This window comes from Sinocyclocheilus anshuiensis, unplaced genomic scaffold (genome assembly GCF_001515605.1).
Source record: "Sinocyclocheilus anshuiensis isolate Anshui unplaced genomic scaffold, SAMN03320099.WGS_v1.1 scaffold572, whole genome shotgun sequence".
In the NCBI taxonomy this organism is placed as follows: domain Eukaryota; kingdom Metazoa; phylum Chordata; class Actinopteri; order Cypriniformes; family Cyprinidae; genus Sinocyclocheilus; species Sinocyclocheilus anshuiensis.
In genome coordinates, this window is record NW_015555778.1 from 2,151,852 (window position 1) to 2,170,465 (window position 18,614).

Genomic DNA, 18,614 nt, shown 5'->3' on the forward strand with positions numbered 1-18,614 from the left:
TTATTTTGACAGGAAAATACAACAAAGAATATCGTTTACATGTAGCGCGTCAATTCTCTCTCTCTCTCTCTCTGCGTGTGTGTGAGAAAGCTACGGCGAGCACTGTTACATTAGAGTTTATGGTACGTCAAATACAGGTGCACTGCGCATCCATCGAGATGAACTGAAAAATATCACAGATCGCTTGACGGAGAGTGAAACTCTGCATGCGAGTGATTTACTCGCAATGTAGAGGGTTGTTTACTCACCCTCAGGTTGTTCCAAACCTGTGGGAGTGTCTTTCTTCTGTTTAACATAAAAACATATTTCAAAGAATGAACAGTTGCTGATCTCCACTGGCTTCCATAGTATGGAACAAAATCATATGGAAGTCAATGGGAACCAGAAACAGTTTAGTTACCCACATTCTTCAAAATATCTTCTGTGTTCAGCAGAAGAAAGAAATTCATCCAGGTTTGGCAAAGGGTGAGTAAATAACAGAATTTTCATTTTTGGGTGAACTACCCCTTTAAAGTCAAGATTAACAAAAGTTAATACATCACAGTTCTGCAAATAACACTAATCTATGTCTCATTTCATCTGGACAATCAAAAGCAAATATTTGTTCTCATTATCCACCTTCTGAGTGCAGACATTCGAGTAACAGAAGATGCCTGAATTAAGATTGTCCGGTCACAGCTTATGACTAAAGCAAGAATGAATTAACTGAATTCAGCAGAAACTCCATGCAACCACACAGGCCTGCCCTCCACATATTAAAATTCCACAGTTAAGCGACTCAATGAGAACCACATGTAAATTAGAGGGGGGTGGCTACACAACAGGCATCTGGTACAACACACTAAGCTAAGAAACAATCGTTTAAAGGGTTAGGCTACTGCAAAACAAGCTAAACTTAAACGTAGAACTTAAAGCTCTGAACTTAAAGTTGCCCGTTACACTAAACTGCCAAAGAATTGACAACAAGTTTGCAAGATTTATAGCAATAATGCAATAACAATGGTTAAAGTGCTTATGTTAATTTTTCTGTACTTAAAAGATTATGTACATGATCGGTAAGCTGTCTAAATTAACCTTGTAGCAGTAGGACTACTATTCTAGCCAAATGAATTTCTGCTTTTGTGTTTGCTTTTGTTAATTATTTAGAGATTACTTTGCCCCATGTAACCGGTACTTTGCAGATAGGTATGTTGCATGTATATTGTTATGCGTGTAATTTGCTCTATTTTAATAGTTAGATTACCTTCTAACACTCACTTAAATCTTAAACACACTAACAAAATGTAATCTTGAGAAAATCTCAATACAAATATCCTTATTTCGTACTGTACATTATAATGTTGTCATGCCTAAATTAACTTGAAGCATTTTTTTAAAAAATTTACAGAGCCCCACACAGAAAAAAAAAAAAAAAAAAAGATATCGTGGCCATGAATTATGGGTTTTCCTTGGTTTCCTACATTAAAACAAGGGAACAAATAACTACAATGTGGTCACAATTCCACTACATTAAAACTAGGGAATAAATAAACTTAACAATTTGACTAAAATGAGTAAATTGATGAATAAATTGATGAATTGAAGTTAATTAATTCTTAATTTGAGGCCACAATTTCATTTGCGGTGCTCTGTAGATTTTAGTGCTTTATTATTCATTTATTTAATATCAGCCATAGCATTAAATCATTATCAGCTTCCCGGTGCACAAACTTAACCCATAGACTTTCATGGTACGTGCATTACAATAAAAACACAATTTTCCATGTTTTACAAATGGAGGATTCAAAATCAATTTCTGGGGTAAACAACAGCATTTTGCAATAACAGAGTTTAACTTGCACTGAACCCGGAACATTCTTTCAAAGCTTCTAGAAGGTGTCAGACAGCACTATCTCTGTGCATTTATCAGTTAATTGAGCATGACAAACACAAACATTCAACGTGTTAACTTTTTGTTGGGTGTGGCATGATGGGGTACTTGGTTAAACAGATTAAAAGGTGTCAAAGACGGGGGGAGGGGCAAAGACTGCAACAATTCACAACAAACCAAAAAATGGGGCCGTTACCACAGCAGCTCCGATTGTAATGTGCTCACCATGGAGACCTTGTGTCTGCGCTGCAGGTAACTGAAACCCAACCCTGACCTGAATACACAAGACCCATTATCTCCATACGCCCAGGTGTGCCTTTCACCCACAACTACTGTCCAAACTTGAGCCATTTACCACACTAACCATACAGGTTATGAGCACAGCTCAAGACCTCAGTTTTACATAATAATAGCAACCACCAAAAAGTAATCGTCCCAGCATAGACTCTATACACACGTCACTGCACCGATTGACGCATAAATATCTGGTCAGAACCCATTTAGAAAGAAAAAAAAAAAAACATGTGGCCAAGTATGGTGTCCCATACTCGGAATTTGTACTCTGCATTTAACCCATCCAAATGCACACACACAGCAGTGAGTAGTGAACACACACCCCGGTAGCCATTTTTGCTGCAGCGCCCGGGGAGCAGTTGGGCATTCGGTGCAAGGGCACTTCAGTCGTGGTATTGAAGGTGGAAGAGAGCGCTGTACATTCACTCCCCCCACCTACAATTCGTGCTGGTATTGAGACTCGAACCCGCAACCTTCAGGTTACAAGTCCGACTCTCTAACCATTAGGCCACAACTGCCCCATCTGCCTTTTTCTTTTGTAACATAACATTTCTGAGTAAAATAGGTTATTTAATGAGAAACCGTGTATGACAGGGCTTGATTTTCTCCTTGAGAATTGATTGGATTGTGAAACAGACAAGAATTGAGCTTGACTGAATGCAAGTTTGCTAAAACAAAACCTCCTAAATAGCTGTTTGGCTATTGGTTATCATTATTGTGGCCTAAGTGATGTCATCAGACAAGGAAAGTAATTTTAGGGCATGCTGCATTTACATTTTGATGAAAGATATTAAAATAGTAGAATAACATGCACCAATAATTAAAAAAAAAAAACACGTACAGAGAAGAGGCAAAAATGTAAATTTTTAAATAAAAGGAAACACCGGAAGCTTAAGATTCTTGTCTATTGGGTTAATTTATACCGCACTTAACCGCACTGGTTTTCCCGCGGAATTGGGCTGCTTTAACACTGTTGCCGCGGGTTGTTTTTCATGTCCGCGGGTTGAAAAACGACCCCATTAACGTGATATTTAGTCCCTGGAATGCGAATGCGATTTTTAACGGGGATCCCTCGAAACGCGATTGGGCGGGTTTTGTTGTGAAAACCTGGAAACCTCTTCATAAAAGCAGTGGCGACCTCAAGAGGAGGAAACGCATCAAACTAACAAAACACCCCGATCAAGTTCAAGCAGGTAAGTTTCCTACTGACATTTTGGTACCGTGACAACACTAGGTGGGACTATAGCGAATCGTTGGCTTGCTGTAATCAGCACCTGCGACCCACAAGCTTTCGACTTGCATTCTTTAGGAGATACCGAGAACAAGAAAGAGAGACTGATAGCATCAAGCGAACCCCCATGTGACCCATTAGCACCTCCCCCAGCCATCTTCCCTCTGATCAGCACTGCTGAACAAACACAAGAGCTACATGTGTGTGCTGAGTGATGAGGCAAACATATTTGCATTTGATGAATAGACTGCATTCAGCTCGTCATATCAATAGCCAAAACCAATCTCTGAGGAATGTCTCTGAAATGGGTTGAATCATTAGGCTGAGGTAGAAAGTGCACGGAAACAATAAAATGCTTGTCACCCGTGTTCACAAAGACAAATAGACTTACCTGAAGATCATCTAATATGCCATAACATCTGATGAGCAGTTTTAAAACATTAAATTATAACTGAACATCTACTTTTCTTAATTAATGCCTTTGATCTTATGGTGCATGAATTTTCAGTGCATTTTAAATAAACAAAACCTCTTTTGTGCTGATAACAAAGGTAGTGTGGCCATAAAAAATCAAATTAACCAATAATAGGGCCCAATGTTCAAGATAAACATCAAGTTTCGACCTTTATTATTTATTGCTATTTGGTTTCACTCAGACATGCAGTTTTTTTTTTTTTTTTTGTTTTTTTGACATTTTTGCCTTTATTATGGCAAAAAGTAGCTTGAATAGAAGCGAAGTGGAAGAGCAAGGGCTACAGGTCCGGCAAAGGTCCGCAAGCCGGGACTCGAACTCGGGACACCTGAAGAGCGCTGCCCACGAGGCTATTGGCACCACAACTGCAGTTTAAATTAGCCCAATAGACGAGAAAATGATAAGTTTCCTGTTACCAGTTAGCATGAAATCAACATTGACCCCTTTTTTCACCTCTTCTATATTCATTGTTTTTTTTTTTATTGTGAATAATTACTGCACGTCATTCCACTATTTTAATCTTAAATGTAAATGCAGCATGCTCTAAAACGACTTTCCTCGTCTGATGACATCACTTAGGCTACGTCCACACGAAGCCAGAGCTTTCACTATCCAATCTTTTTTTTATTCCTTCGTCTCAAGAAATATCTGCGTCCACACAAAACCGACACAAAACGATGTAGTATACATGCCAGACCAGTATGTGGCGCTGTAATTCTGCCACAGAGATACACTAAAAACAGAGAAGACGACTTGGACTATGCGCATAAACCTTGCACGCGGTATACAAACGAACATGAAATAAAACATTTATTAATCTGTGTTAATGTTAGTTAATAAAAAGACAATCGTTCAGTGTTTGTTGCTGTTATGTGACGTAGCGGTGTCTGACTAGGGGCGAGATGTGGGCTGATGACGTCATCGTTTCAGAAAATATACGGATTCGCTGCCCACACGAAAACACAAGGGCGGCGTTTTCAGATTTATCCACTCTGGGACCCGGTTTAAAAAAAAATATCGGTTTCACTCTCCCAAAACGCCGGATCCGTGTGGACGAAACGCCTATATGATACAAAATTTATGCGTATACAGCTAAAGGCTTCTCCGTGTGGACGGGGCCTTAGGCCACAATAGTGATAACCAATAGCAAACAGCTATTTAGGAGGTTTTGTTTTAGCAAACTTGCATTCAATCAAGCTCAATTCTTGTCTGCTTCCCAATCGAATCAATTCCCAATCTAAAACCAAGCCCTAGCCTACACCTTTTCTCATTAAATATGCTATTTCACTCAGAAATGTCATGATACATAAATGAATTAGGTTCTGAACGGGGTTTCACATTGTCTTTATCCTCAAACTGATCTGAACCTGAGACATAATGCAGAAAAATGTCCCTTACAACTATTTCAAATCCAAAACTAGGAAATCTCTCAGAACCAACTTTTTCAATTAGCAATCAGCTCTTAAATCAGTCCTCGTCCCTGTATCGTGGTAATCATCAGATAAATGCAGTGCCTGTAGGTTTCATGCTACAAATGTTACTGCATGACCTGAAGCATGTAACTAACCTAAATAAACCTCATGAATCAGCCTTTTGTTCCACATCCTGTGGGTCCCTCCTTACTAGCCACATACCACAGGAAATAGTTTTTAATGAGGGAACGAGCGGGAGTGTTCATGTTGTGGCCTTGTGAAGGCTGATCCAGGCAGCAAGTTAGGGATTTCTTAACTATGTGTTTCATAACAGCCAAATATTATGGCATATTATGAACCACAATTTGCTCCTAAAGTTAAATGATAACTTGGAGTTCATAAAAAGTAGAGAAAGCGCAATGTGGCATGGCACAATGCCACAGTGCTTGTTCTAACAAATCTTTGATTCCCTTCGAAATGATTGACCCCGTTGTTGCCAGGATGAATCATGTCTGGAAGGAGTGATAGCACAAGGTGTGGAAGTCACAAAGGCCATGCAAATTCTCAACTCAGAGAGTCCCGGCACACAAACAGTTAAAGGAAGATTAAGCAAAACAATCTGCTCTTATTCAACCAACCCAAGAATTATAGCACGTGTAGTAGTGACTGAAGAACTAAAAATAAGATTCTTACCTTTGTACCAACTGCAATATCATGAACAACGCTGGAAAAGTACACAGAAATGGAAGAAAAAAAATTAGAGCATGAAACCAGAAACAATAAATAAATAAATGCATGAAAAGAAAAACAGAACAGAACCATTTTGACCTCATGCATTTTTCTAAAAGTCCCAATGAAACCAAAGGTAAAGAAGAATGTTTCATGCAAAGATATGTATTATGTAATTTAAGCATCCAGCCTATTTCTGTAAGTCAAAATGTGAAATTAATATCCTCTACCTAAATATTAACTGTAATTAATATTTAAGTATGGCTAATGAGTGTAATATTTTATTTGGCTCATGTTGGTTAGATGCTTTTCCCATTAAAGGAATAAGCAGTTTGAGACTTGCCTGCGTAATCTAGATCCTTCACACAGATCTCCCTTAGAGCAAGAAATATGAGTGGTATTTTGGGTCAGTGTATGGTTGAAGATTAACCCCCACATCCTGTTTCACATGAACTCTCAGTAAATGCTTCGAAAAGCCCTCATATCAAAACGGCGCAGCATAAAAGCTTTTATGTTTGAAACAATGGATAGAAAAAGAAACTGACTGTGCCAAAACAAAGTCCTGATACATATACCCCGAGAGGGAAAAACCTTCATGCAAATAAATGAGAGAATTCAAACAAGGGGGCCCTATGGACTGGGGTCATTTTGTCACAATAGCTGGGGTGTGGTTTTAGTTTCTGTGTATCATCTTAGATGGTGCATGTCCAGTGCGTCTGTCTAGTTCAGCCATGTCTATCAAACAGACTCACTGGCCAACATTTAAAACCATTTACCATGTTAACCACAGTTTCCACCACATTACAGTAGTTAGTATCTGTTAGCGCTATGCAGTTTTAGCCACCACAGGTTGCTATTCAGCAAACAGGGTCTAAAACTTACAAAAAAAAAATTTATTTGTGAAAGGAGATGTGTTTGAGAAAATGTTGTGTGTCAAACTCAGGAAGTTGAACTTAATTCCCTAGAAGTTGTTTTGTTTATGTATTTCTATTTATATTTCGTTTGTCATTTTGTACCCCAAAATTACCAACCAGAAGTCTAAATAGCCTACAGTTTAAACCAAATATTTTTGCAATGCTGTAGCAATAAACATTAAATGAACAACCTAAAAATAGAATTTGTGCCTCTATTGCTTAAAAAAAGTCAAGTCACACCAAAGTGAATCATATTCAGGAAATTAAAATGGCTAAGTAACTACTGTGTTTTGGTGGAAACTATGGCAACCGTGGCGATTTCTGTATGCGAAGCACCATAATACACTGATATTTCACTCATCTAAATGTAATGTAATCTATGGGCGGGTATAAAAGGAAAATAAAAAAACACCAACTATGAGCTGTGAAATTTCAGATGGACTTACTCTATTTCTGCGTAACTTGATCCCAAAGGATACAATTCAGTCTCTAGGCGGCTGCACAGGGAAAAAGATGTCAATGCCATCACACAACCTACCTATTCAATTTACTTATATTCACTTTGCTAATAGTTTTCTGGTCAGAAAGAAAAACCGAACTTTTGGGGCTTGATTCCCTATATTTATAAGTTTCAAAAAATGTTGCGCTTTACTTTATGCTCAAACTTTAATCACTGCATATACGATGCAACAAGTCCTCTCGGTGGAAATCTTCCTAGTTTTGCAGAAAAAACTGCCTTATTTAGGCTGCAAAACACGGATAAAAAAAGAAAAAAACTAAATGTGACTATCAAAACAGCGAGTATCAGGCAGAAACCTGACTACGGGTTTGCTTAATCGCAACTGGTGATGCGAGCGCCCGCGCTAACCAATCTAACAAAAAAATAATGCTTTACAGTTGGTAAACGTACGGGTTTATTCGTGCAATGCTTATCGCCGGGCCAGCCTAACTTTTTTTCCATTCATAATAACGTAGCATCACTTACCCGTCCATTGCACACCGAGGAACAGCAGCTCTGATCCGCAACTTTGTTGCTTGGCTGAGTTTTCTTAAAGCGCCACAAAATGGCGGAGCGCGTTGAGCGGAACCTCAGCGATGAGCTCGGTGATTGGTCAATCCGGAAAACAGTGTGCGTGTAATACACGAGGAGGACTGTGATTGGATGAAACGAGTTGAAAGCAAAGGGCGGTTACAGTTGAGGAGGGAGAAAATGCGTGTTGCGCATCCTAGTATTGTTCTGCGTCTTTGAAGAATGGACTAGTCACTTAGGAAACAGCGTTTTTTGTTCAAACCATGGATTAACGTGTTATTTTGTCAGTGAAACAGTAACTTTACTTGATGAAATAAGTGTATGATATCTAATATATCACTATTAACCTAATAAAGCACACTTTTTTTATAGTTCAGTCTCTAAAGGTGTACTCAATGGATTTTAGACACAACAACAACAAACTGAAAGCTCATATAACCGCCCAGATAGCACACATACGTCTGCAAGATGTCTGTTAAAGATTGCTTCACCTGGAAAGCATCTGCTGTGTCCAAACATCTGATAGACGTCTCTAAGATGTCAGTTTTACATACATTCTAAATCATAAACATCTTAAAGACATCTTCTAAATGTCTATTTGACATCTGATAGGAAACGTCCTATAGACGTATTGCAGTTGAGCAAACCCTCTAAAAAAATGCCTTGCAGACGTCAAATAGACGTCTTCTTGATGTACACGTGCCATCAGGGCGGCTCCATGAATATTTCAGGTTGCAGTGGTAGCAGAGATCCATTACGTCTGATTAGGGACTTGATTGTAGTTTCCACAACATCAAAGTTTTTTTTATATTTGTATATGTAAATAAAATACATGAAGGTTTTAGCGTCACTGATACTGACCAAAATAGAGCAATGATGAAGGATGAACTTCATCTTGTGCTTTTCAGACAAAATAACTGGCCTTTGGTACTTTTTGTTGTTGCACATTGTAGAGACCGTCTCCTGTTCAGACACTTATTTAGTTGGATTGCTGTCAGTTAGATTTAAGTGCCCCTGGCATCAAAGGCCCCATGATCTCCTTGATGTCTCAAAGCCTCTGGAGTCTCTTGTGACCACCTGGCTCTTTACTGTCATTTCACTCTGTTCGCAGACAAAATAGTTTTGGTTTGGTGAAACCATGTTGTATCCAAGAAAATGGATACTGGTTTCTTTTATAGAAATGTTGGTGATATGGCACGTCTGATATGATCTAAAATAACAGTTTTAATTTAAGCCTGCTAAAGAGTTTACAAGCTTGAATGTCTTGTCCAGAAGGACTATGGGACAAGGAGAGCTCTGGAATCAGGTATCATCATCAATAATTACCTGTTTTCACACTCAGGAAATTACTTTTTCCCTGTGCCACACCTGCTTAAAGCTAAATAATAGATGGGGGGCTGCAACAGAAACTGAGACTCATTGTCTCCAAGGTAGCCAACCAAATGTATCATGTGACCTGACCAGGTACTTAATAGGCCAGAGTAGAGGCCGAGCAATCAGATAAGCCTAACTGGGAAACTTTCAGAGTTAAATAATACAACCAAAGTTGTTTCCAAAATGTTATGTTTTGTAAATAATCTGAATTGGAAATCATTAATAATTAAAGTACAACAGGTTACATGTGTTTGTCATTTATGTGGATCAGACTGGTTTGATTTTGTTTATGCACAGGATGACATGAGTCTCATCTACAAAGACAATATTTTAAAATATTTTTACCTGCCAAGTTTCCTAGAAATAATAATAATAAAAAAAAAAAAAACTATCAACAGTTTATAGAAACACTATCAAAGCTATTTATATAGTTCCATTACAGTGGTATAAAGGAAATACATTATATAGTTAAATGTACATGTTTTTACATGTTTACATTTACATGTAGAAACATTGTATAAAAGTTGGTATTTTACATGTTTACATTTACTCACATTAATGCAGCGTTTTTGTAAACACAAATAACTTTATAAAGCTTGTCCTGTACACCACTGTAAACATAAATATAAATGAATTTAATAGCATCTTTCTGTACACAAGTTATTTATATTTACATGTTCCTTTACAGTGGTATTTATGTTTACAGAAACACAAAGTTATTATTTACAAGTTTATAGAAACATTCTAAAAGTATATTTATATTAAAAGTTATTTACATTTTGTTTACATTTACCTATTTGATCCAGTGTTTTTGTAAACGTATATAATTTTATAAAGCTTTTCCCATACACCACTGTAAACATATACATTTAAATAACTTTGATACCATGTTCCTGTACACAAGTTATTTACATATTTCTATTAAATAAGTGTAAACATTATGTATACAAAAACACTTTTAAAGTTCTCTATACTTAACATACTTGCATTTTTCTATCGATGCAATGCTTCTGTAAACATAAATTGATAAAGTTTTTCCTGTACACCACTGCAAACATGTAAATATAAATAACTTTGACACTGTGGTTCTGTGCATACATTATTTATATTTGCATGTTTCCATTACAGTGGTCCAAGGAAACACATTATAAAGTCATTTATTTGTTTACAGAAACACTATCAACGGTATTTATATTTACATGTTTATAGAAACATTGAATAAAAGTTGTATTTTACATGTTTACATTTATCTATTTGATCTTTTTGTAAACATATAAATAACTTCATAAATATTTTCCTGTACACCACTGTAAACATAAATAACTTTGAAAGTTATTTATATTTACATTTACATTATAGTGGAATACAAGAAAAAAATGTATAGAATCATTTGAATGTTTACAGAAACACTACGAAAGTTATTTATATTTTCATGCTTACAGAAACATAGTACCAAAGTTATTTATATTTGGATGTTTATGTTTATCTATATTTACATTTACAGTCCTTTGATCCATCCTCCAACAGCAAATGTTTTGTCTAGTCTTTAATCATTTGCCCAGGCTTTTAACAAGGGGCCATTCTGGTAGTTTATAAGGAGGCAAGCAACAGTGTATAGCTGGTTGATGGTCCCAGTGTCGGAAAGAGGCATGACCGTTTCCAACAACTTGTGTTGCATCACCCTGCCTATGAGACGCTCAATGTGGACCCTCAGCCGAGCAATGGACTGAGTTTCCCTCACTTCATCAGCTGGCATCTGTTCCTTCTTTAACAGATAGGCAGGTCGGTAAACTTTGCATGGTACACAGTCATCTATAAAAAACCCTTTGTTGACCATAATGGCCATTTCAGGTTTCAGGAGTGACACAATCCCAGACTGCTTCAGAAGCTCCTTGTCACTGACAGATCCTGGATACACAGATGACACAAAAGTGACTGCACCATGCGGTGCCATGCCAATTAACCCTAAGTAGGTGCAATGGGACCCTTCACCTTGAAGCAGGAGAGAGGATGGAGCTTGGCAACGCAGCTCTATGCAGTCAATCACTACATGTGTGTCTGGATAGTCCTGAAACTCCTTTGGTATGTGAGCCTTGACCGTCTCCTCAGACATCCAGATGCGCACAGATCCAAGAATGGCGTAGAGAAAATTGGCCCAGCTTGTAATGATTCGATTCACGGAGGACTGATGGATATTGAATCTGTGGGCCAGATCTCTCTCTGTTAGACCAACTGAGAGATGGACCATGAAGAGGAAAAACTCATCTATGGGCTGCAGGGATTGACACTGTTAACAAAATTGTGAAAAATTTTCTTTATAATGTGTCTGTTTACATAGCAAAAGTAATACTATTAACAAAAAAATGTTTCCCTATTCCCCCCACTTAAAATCTGTAATTTATAACATCATAAATGATAAATGAATGATAAATTACATAAAAATTAATTATTTACAGATGTACTGCCTGATGATCCAACTTCACTGGTTGTAGCTGCCCTGGATCTGGTCAAACGAACCATGCTGTGGGACACAGGCTCAATGAGTCTCCAGAACGCCATCAAGTGGTTGTAAGTGGCAAACCTACAAGAGATGCAGGACCACAACAAATGTGATGAACAACCACCAAGATGTAGCTTATTTTTTTGTTTAGAGTGCACTAAAATTTAAGGCTTGTGAACCCTTGTTTAAAAAGGACACTTTAGCATACTTAACTTAAATAATACGTTTAGTAAGCACTTGTTACTTGCACATTATTTACAATTAAATAGTGTAGTTTAAATTTATATTAAATGCAATGAGATGAACTTAAGATTGCTTTTTTTGACCCATTTAAGCAGGACTCTTATACATACTGTGCGCAATTTCATAAATAATGTAAATAAATTTTCTTTGAAATATAGTTAACATTTACTGAAAAGTATTATGTTAAACTAAATATACTCATATATATATATAAATATGAGTATATATATATAAATATGAGTGTGTATATATATATATATAAATATGAGTATAGAAAAATAGAATCAAATAAATAAACAAGCCATACTGACAAAAAGAAAGAAAAAAAGTGAAGTTCTTTAAAAGTACTTTAAACCATGACAAAAAGATTAATAAAACAATGATTTGATCAAGTTTAAAAAGTCGACATGATTACAAATCGCACTTTTTATTTGTTCCTAACTGAGTTAAGAAACAAGTGCCCTCTCCAAGTACACTTAAGTGGTCTTTTATTTTATTAATATTATAATATCTGCAAGTATATGGTTTTTATACACTTTGAAATAAACTACAAGTGCACATTCAGTACAATTACTTGAATACTACTTAAATGCTTAAAAAAAACATGCATTATTTAGAGTATGAAAATGTTTATAAAAATAAACATTTAGATTTATAAAAATGTTGTTCAGGTTTTAGAGCTTACCTAGTGTAAAACCGTATGTCATCGTCAGATGCAGCAAATCGGCCCAAACAAAATCTCTGAAGGACAGCCAACTCTGCCACGCGTCTCTTCAGGCGCTCGACCTCCTTTCGGAGATCCTCGGTCTGATCCGAAGCCACTTCATCATCCTGGACAAGAGATGAGCAATAATCATGCTCCTGATGCTGGAAGAACTTAGGCACAGGATCTTCTTTGAAAGGAGAGGAGACGCGTCTCTTCTTCCATAACCCGGTGCGCTTCGGTGGTGAAGTGGAGTCGCTCCACATGAACAGCGTGGGCACGGCGCCCTTCTTCAGCAGTCGGCGTGCCGTGGGAGTCCAGGGCTCAATAAAATCATCACCCTTGAAGTGTCGACTGCAGACTCTTGTGTTAGGACTGACCTTATAATCCTCACGCCGGATATTGTGAAGCCACTTTTTGCGTGTTTCTTTGTTCAAAGGGAAACTATGGAAACTAATCACAGAATTAAACCTTGAGGACATTTTACAGAACGGGACACAGCAATAGCGAGACGATGCACCTTCACGCCTTAGGTATTTAAAGGTTTTTGAACTCATTACTAAAACGTTATGTTTTAATATACTACAATGGTAACGTTGTTAGTAATATAATAATATATACATTTGTTTGTGGTCGATAGTTAATCGAAATATGTCAGAAAGAGTTAACCACTACCACACTGTTTCCTATCGGTGAATACTCTACCGGAAGCTCGCATAGACACTGAACTTTTAGAGGAAATACGTAGGCAGTACGCATATGGCAAGCCGCTTTAGCATTTAATGCCCTTGGCTCCAGTAGTACTAATTTAACTTTAGTAAAATTCCAGATATCTGTTCTGCAATTTTGACTCATTGACTTGTCATAATACACAGTATAAATAATATTATCCGATGTCTATAAATGAGTTTTGACGATTAGAAATTGTAACTAAAGTCAACTATAAGTTGTACTTTGTATCTCTAATTGAATTCTCACTAGTAAAACATAAAATTTGAGATGTCTCTTATATATGTTTATATTTGATATATTTTAAATTTAAGATCTCATTAATTCCTCATCATTAAAGATGTTAAAAATAATTTTTATGTATCCAAAAGTAACATATGACTAATCAAAATAAAGTTGTAGATTTCTTGAATCAGATTCTTTACTATAGTCAGAACTTGTCTAGAGATATTTAGAATTGGAATTCTTTCTAGTCTCATCTCATTTAAAGTCATCATGAAATGGAAATTTTGATTTTCTTTTTCCCCATTGTGACATTATACTGAAACGGCTGAAAATAAAACTGAACAGGACTTTGTTTGTCCTTCAGAAACAAACAAAGATTAGATTGTTTCATTAAATTAGAATTGCAGATATATTAAATGATCATTCTGACTATTCAAATTATATTCATGACTCACTAAAATACAATTGTAATTATCTAAAACAGTGGTTCTCAATTCCAGTCCTTACGTACCACCGCTCTGCACATTTTGTATGTATCTCTTATGACTTCAGACGTTTGTTCTATTCGACTGTAAGTGCCCTGTGAAGTGGACGTCACAGAATATTCTGTCATGATTCCAGTTCAAAGGGAGCATATATGTTCCAATCAAAGGGCATTAAAGTGTGCGAGACGTGAATTTAAATTGCATTTATTTACAGAGGTATATTATGACGCACTTTACACTTCTCTAGTTAGTTTCGTCTGTATGAAGATGCTGCAGGCCATGGCGTAGCGCAAATCCGTGAATGAATGTTCCGAAGTGAAGTAAACTTCAACGGATTTCCCATGCTCATGGAGTAGGGAGCAATAAACACTGTGTAGGGACCCTGTCAATCAGAACACAGTTCTCTTCTAACAAACTGGTTATCTGAATCAGGTGTGTTAAAAAAGAGAGACATGCAAAATATGCAAAGCGGTGGTACGTGAAGCCTGGAATTGAGAACCACTGATCTAAAACATTAGTCAAACCATTTTTTTTATTGCAAATCCGCTTGCCATAGTAGGCCGTGTATTGACGATTAGATGACACCATGTGGCAGCTGTTGGACATTACACATTAAACACCCTGATGGTAAAACATACCAACATGCATGTCTTTTACTAAATGTTATGTTTTCCTCTTTCAGAAGCAATAATATCAGACTAATTCTGCATTTTGAATAAAGTAAACAATAAGCAGTAAGATCTGTTGCTTTCTGGATCTCTGGAAGACACAAACTCAAATAACGATGAATCCTTATAGAAACTGAAAAAAGTATCCCTACTCTGAACTGAAATGTAAAAAAAGACTTAAAAAGTGAACTGCAGAACCCCTCTTGCCCATGCTGCTACAAAAACGAGCCCACTAGAGAATAATAGCATGACTGAGCAGATAACCAATGGAAAATAAGCTCTTTAAAGTAGGTTTATTGAGAATAACACATACAAGAAGCACAGACTATTCACTGTAACAGTAGAAACCATATGCAGAGCTGCTAAAACATTTGACAAGATAGACACTTCATGTGTCCAGTCCTAAAATGCTAATAATATTTTATATTAAGACCTAAAGCTATTTCCACCATAAACAAGACATATTTTACCAAAATATGTCTCCTGCAAGAAAGCTGGACAGACATTTATATCATACTTTCATTAGTTCTTCAATTCTTTGATGTTATATTATTACGTATTGCACTTTGTATTATTGCAATCAAATTTTATTTTATGCATTAGTTAGTGGAAATCAGACAATAGATATAATGTTATGTGAATATAGCTGATAGAAATATACAGTCCTTAAAGGGACATTAGTCATAGGAGGAAAACATTTCCATGCTTTTGCATTTGCTTGCAAATCTTTGCGTTACCTTGAGAAACTTTGCTTTCGCTTGCAACAATGTTGTGTTCTTTTGCCCGAGTTTCAGATTCTCTTGCAAAAGTTTTGCGTGCAAATGCAAAAGCTTAAACATTTCCTCTGGGAATGCAACACTTTTGAGAGAGAACGGAAAGGTTTTGCGAGCAATGCAGGGAATGCAATGCTTTTGCAGCTCCATACTGAATCAAAATAAGAACAGACACATTTCAATGTAAGTGTTCATCATCACAAATGGATCCAAGTCTCAAGTCTCTGCCACTTCGATAACTGAAAAACAAAACTAGCAGCTGTAAACTGTCTGAGACGAAACCACCAAAAGAACATTTGCTGTTATTTTTTTAACATCAGATTTACGTACATGATCGGGACGGCACTGATGTAACTAATGGCACAGGAGAGGAGGAAGCAGAGGCCACTGAACCAGCCGAGAGTTAGTGGGTAAATCGAGGTGAAAAAGGCATTAGACAAGAGATCAGTCACAGCCAGAACCAGCTGGAGCAGCCCAAAAACTCGCCCTGCCAAGAGACACAGCAGAGGACTCTCATGAAGTATCATATAACAGGCAGTATGACCTCAACTATATGGCTTGTACTCTGATGAAGCACATTTTAAGTTTTTGTTTCAATGCGGTTGTAACTTTACCATATTGCTGAGGATGCAGATTCTTGGACAGCATGGCTCGAAGTGTTGGCATGGGAACGCAGGCAAACATCATGATTCCTCTAGCTGTTTAAAACAACACATGCAGAAAAATACAAAAACCTTTCACTGGATGAAGCAATAGTATGGATAGAGAACTCTTTTTTTTTTGCCAGATACAACGGTTTGAATTTAAAATGACTTCATTTTGAATTTGTTTATTCCAAAACGTGCAACTTCACAAGAGGTAAATTGATGAACATGTGAATCAATGATGGAAACTCAACAGTTCATTCTAATCGTGAAAACATTTCATATAACCTGGCAGCCATGCACATACACTATGTCTACATTACAGAAAAAGTGCCGATGAGCTGAAATCACCAGCAAACATGTACAGTGGGTACGGAAAGTATTCAGACCCCCTTCAATTTTTCACTCTTTGTTATATTGCAGCCATTTGCTAAAATCATTTAAGTTAATTTTTTTCCTCATTAATGTACACAAAGCACCCCATATTGACAGAGAAAAATTGAAGGGGGTCTGAATACTTTCCGTACCCACTGTATGTTGGAATTCAGCGATCTCTGTTGAGATATGCTGCTCAAATAAAAGTGTAATACAGTCAGCCAGTATGTTTTATTCCATGCAGTTGTTTGCGCTGTTTGCTGTTACTAAATCTGCGGAAAAAAACATGCAAGTTGACGTTCTCTTGAGTTGTGCTTATGTGAAAGTGCAATAATGATCAGTGCTGCCAAGTCCACGGCAACACCAAACTCACCCAGGAAGTAGACCCAGCTTTCTATAGCGAATGCCATGATTGCCATCCCAGTACAGTTGGACACAATACCCAGCAGAGTGAGGGCTGTGTCTCCCAACACACTGAACAGACTCAGGACCCCGAAGAAGCTACTGAGATACATGGCACTGGTGGCGGCCCTGCCATATCCGGCCCAAACTGAGTCCCAGCTCAGAGGGGGCTTTAGCACATAGAGCTGGAGCACATTTTCCGCCCCGACCATGCCTAGCATGAACAACATCATGGTTGTCATCAGCATGCCTATAGAGACTCGATCCATCATTTTCCCACTTTCAGATTCAGACAGCAACGGCTCACTCTCGGACAGGGAACGTCTCGAGTCAGTGAGGGCAAACACAGAGTAGAGTAATGCCACAATGCTGACCAGAATTGCTGTCAGGAGGAGAATTGATGGTCCCATCTGGTACAGATATCCAGACAGAAGACCTCCCACGACCCCTGCGATCCCAAAACAGAAGTCCACGATGTTGAGTTTAAGAGTGCGTTTGCCCTGCTCTGAGCTGAGAGATGCCAGAGCAGCCACCCCGGCCCAAAACATTGGCCCGCCTCCGCTCAAACCATGCAGCAAAGAACCCAAGTACAGAAACTCCAGAGGAACCTCACAGTACATGAAGATGACAAGCATGAACATGCCCAAAACCGAACCCATTTGAGAGGCCACCAGGAAGACTTTAGGTCCATAACGGTCTGCCATACGGCTCAGTGGTATAATGGACAACATGGCCGCCACAGAAGACAACACACTCTGAATAAGAAGAAAGCGTGAGGATAACGCCTGTGCCCGATCGCTGTCTCCTGCTGTTGCCTTCAGTGACTGGTTGTACACAGTCTGTGTGAGGGCCATCTCAAAGAAGGACGTCCCCAGTTTATTGATGACAACCACCGGCTCCACCAAAGTCAGAATATCCCCCATTTGATTGGCAGACTGGGAGCTTGAGGCTGTGATTTTTAACCTTTAAGGCAAAAGATAAGCCGTATTAATATGTGTGTGTGTGTGTATATTTGGAATAATTAAGATTGTTTTATTGTTTTTGAGAGAAGTCTCTTATGCTCACCTTGGTTGCATTTATTTGATCAAAAATACAGTAAAATGGTACTATTGTTAAAAGAATTGTTTTCTAGTTGAGTCCATTTAAAATGTAATTTATTCCTGTGATGCAAAGCTGGATTTTCAGCAGCCATTACTACAGTTTATTTCTAATTATTTATAATCATTCTTATTATTATCAGAATAACAACATGCAATAAATGGTAAAACTGTTTGCACTACAAACCAGAGTGTTCATAATTAAGATAATACATTAAAATAATATGGTAAGACGCACCAATTTGCAATATCAAGCAGCAAAACGAGCTGTTTTGTACAGCTAAAAATAGCTGGAAGCGGATGAAACCGGAAGCCAGACCCATAACATTTACAAATGACCACGGGGCTGTAGAATGCTTGAATCTGATTGGTTGACGAACGTTCTCAGCGAACGTAGTTCCAGGCAGGTCTTGACCACATTACATGTCCATACTTCGCCAAATT

General features: G+C 37.7%; 3 protein-coding genes across 4 annotated transcripts in view; all 3 read right to left on the reverse strand.

The window, feature by feature from the left end:
• Nucleotides 1–7,981, reverse strand: part of ptbp1b (polypyrimidine tract binding protein 1b) — a 21,318-nt gene extending 13,337 nt beyond the window's left edge. Inside the window, exons 1-3 of one of the 2 annotated variants that reach the window (XM_016468508.1) lie at nt 7,908–7,981; nt 7,369–7,419; nt 5,973–6,003 (exon numbers count right to left, since the gene is read on the reverse strand). In XM_016468508.1, coding sequence (XP_016323994.1) covers nt 5,973–6,003; nt 7,369–7,419; nt 7,908–7,915 — 90 coding nt within the window. In that variant the 5' untranslated portion in view covers nt 7,916–7,981. The remainder of the gene's footprint in view (nt 1–5,972; nt 6,004–7,368; nt 7,420–7,907) is intronic. The other variant, XM_016468507.1, reaches the window with a different exon arrangement.
• Nucleotides 7,982–10,690: 2,709 nt separating this feature from the next.
• On the reverse strand, nt 10,691–13,506 carry LOC107674526 (uncharacterized). Its single transcript, XM_016468509.1, has 3 exons — nt 12,755–13,506; nt 11,781–11,907; nt 10,691–11,613 (listed from the first exon to the last, which is right to left on the reverse strand). Exons 1-3 carry the CDS (start codon nt 13,327–13,329, stop codon nt 10,873–10,875), a joined length of 1,443 nt encoding a protein of 480 aa, XP_016323995.1. The 5' UTR covers nt 13,330–13,506; the 3' UTR covers nt 10,691–10,872.
• A 2,594-nt stretch (nt 13,507–16,100) lies between these two features.
• LOC107674514 (thymic stromal cotransporter homolog) lies at nt 16,101–17,996 on the reverse strand. Its single transcript, XM_016468497.1, has 3 exons — nt 17,045–17,996; nt 16,217–16,350; nt 16,101–16,139 (listed from the first exon to the last, which is right to left on the reverse strand). Exons 1-3 carry the CDS (start codon nt 17,994–17,996, stop codon nt 16,101–16,103), a joined length of 1,125 nt encoding a protein of 374 aa, XP_016323983.1.
• Nucleotides 17,997–18,614: the final 618 nt, after the last annotated feature.

What these genes read in the sequence shown, in the direction of transcription:
- LOC107674526 (XM_016468509.1), bottom strand. Translation starts at nt 13,329, where the DNA reads ATGAGTTCAAAAACCTTTAAATACCTAAGGCGTGAAGGTGCATCGTCT. An exon ending in GACATACGGTTTTACACTAG is followed by an intron (nt 11,908 to 12,754) that starts GTAAGCTCTAAA and finishes CATCTCTTGTAG; the next exon opens with GTTTGCCACTTACAACCACT. An exon ending in GATCATCAGGCAGTACATCT is followed by an intron (nt 11,614 to 11,780) that starts GTAAATAATTAA and finishes TTTTGTTAACAG; the next exon opens with TGTCAATCCCTGCAGCCCAT.
- LOC107674514 (XM_016468497.1), bottom strand. Translation starts at nt 17,996, where the DNA reads ATGGGGGATATTCTGACTTTGGTGGAGCCGGTGGTTGTCATCAATAAA. An exon ending in AAGCTGGGTCTACTTCCTGG is followed by an intron (nt 16,351 to 17,044) that starts GTGAGTTTGGTG and finishes TGTTTTAAACAG; the next exon opens with CTAGAGGAATCATGATGTTT. An exon ending in TTAAAATGTGCTTCATCAGA is followed by an intron (nt 16,140 to 16,216) that starts GTACAAGCCATA and finishes GTCTCTTGGCAG; the next exon opens with GGCGAGTTTTTGGGCTGCTC.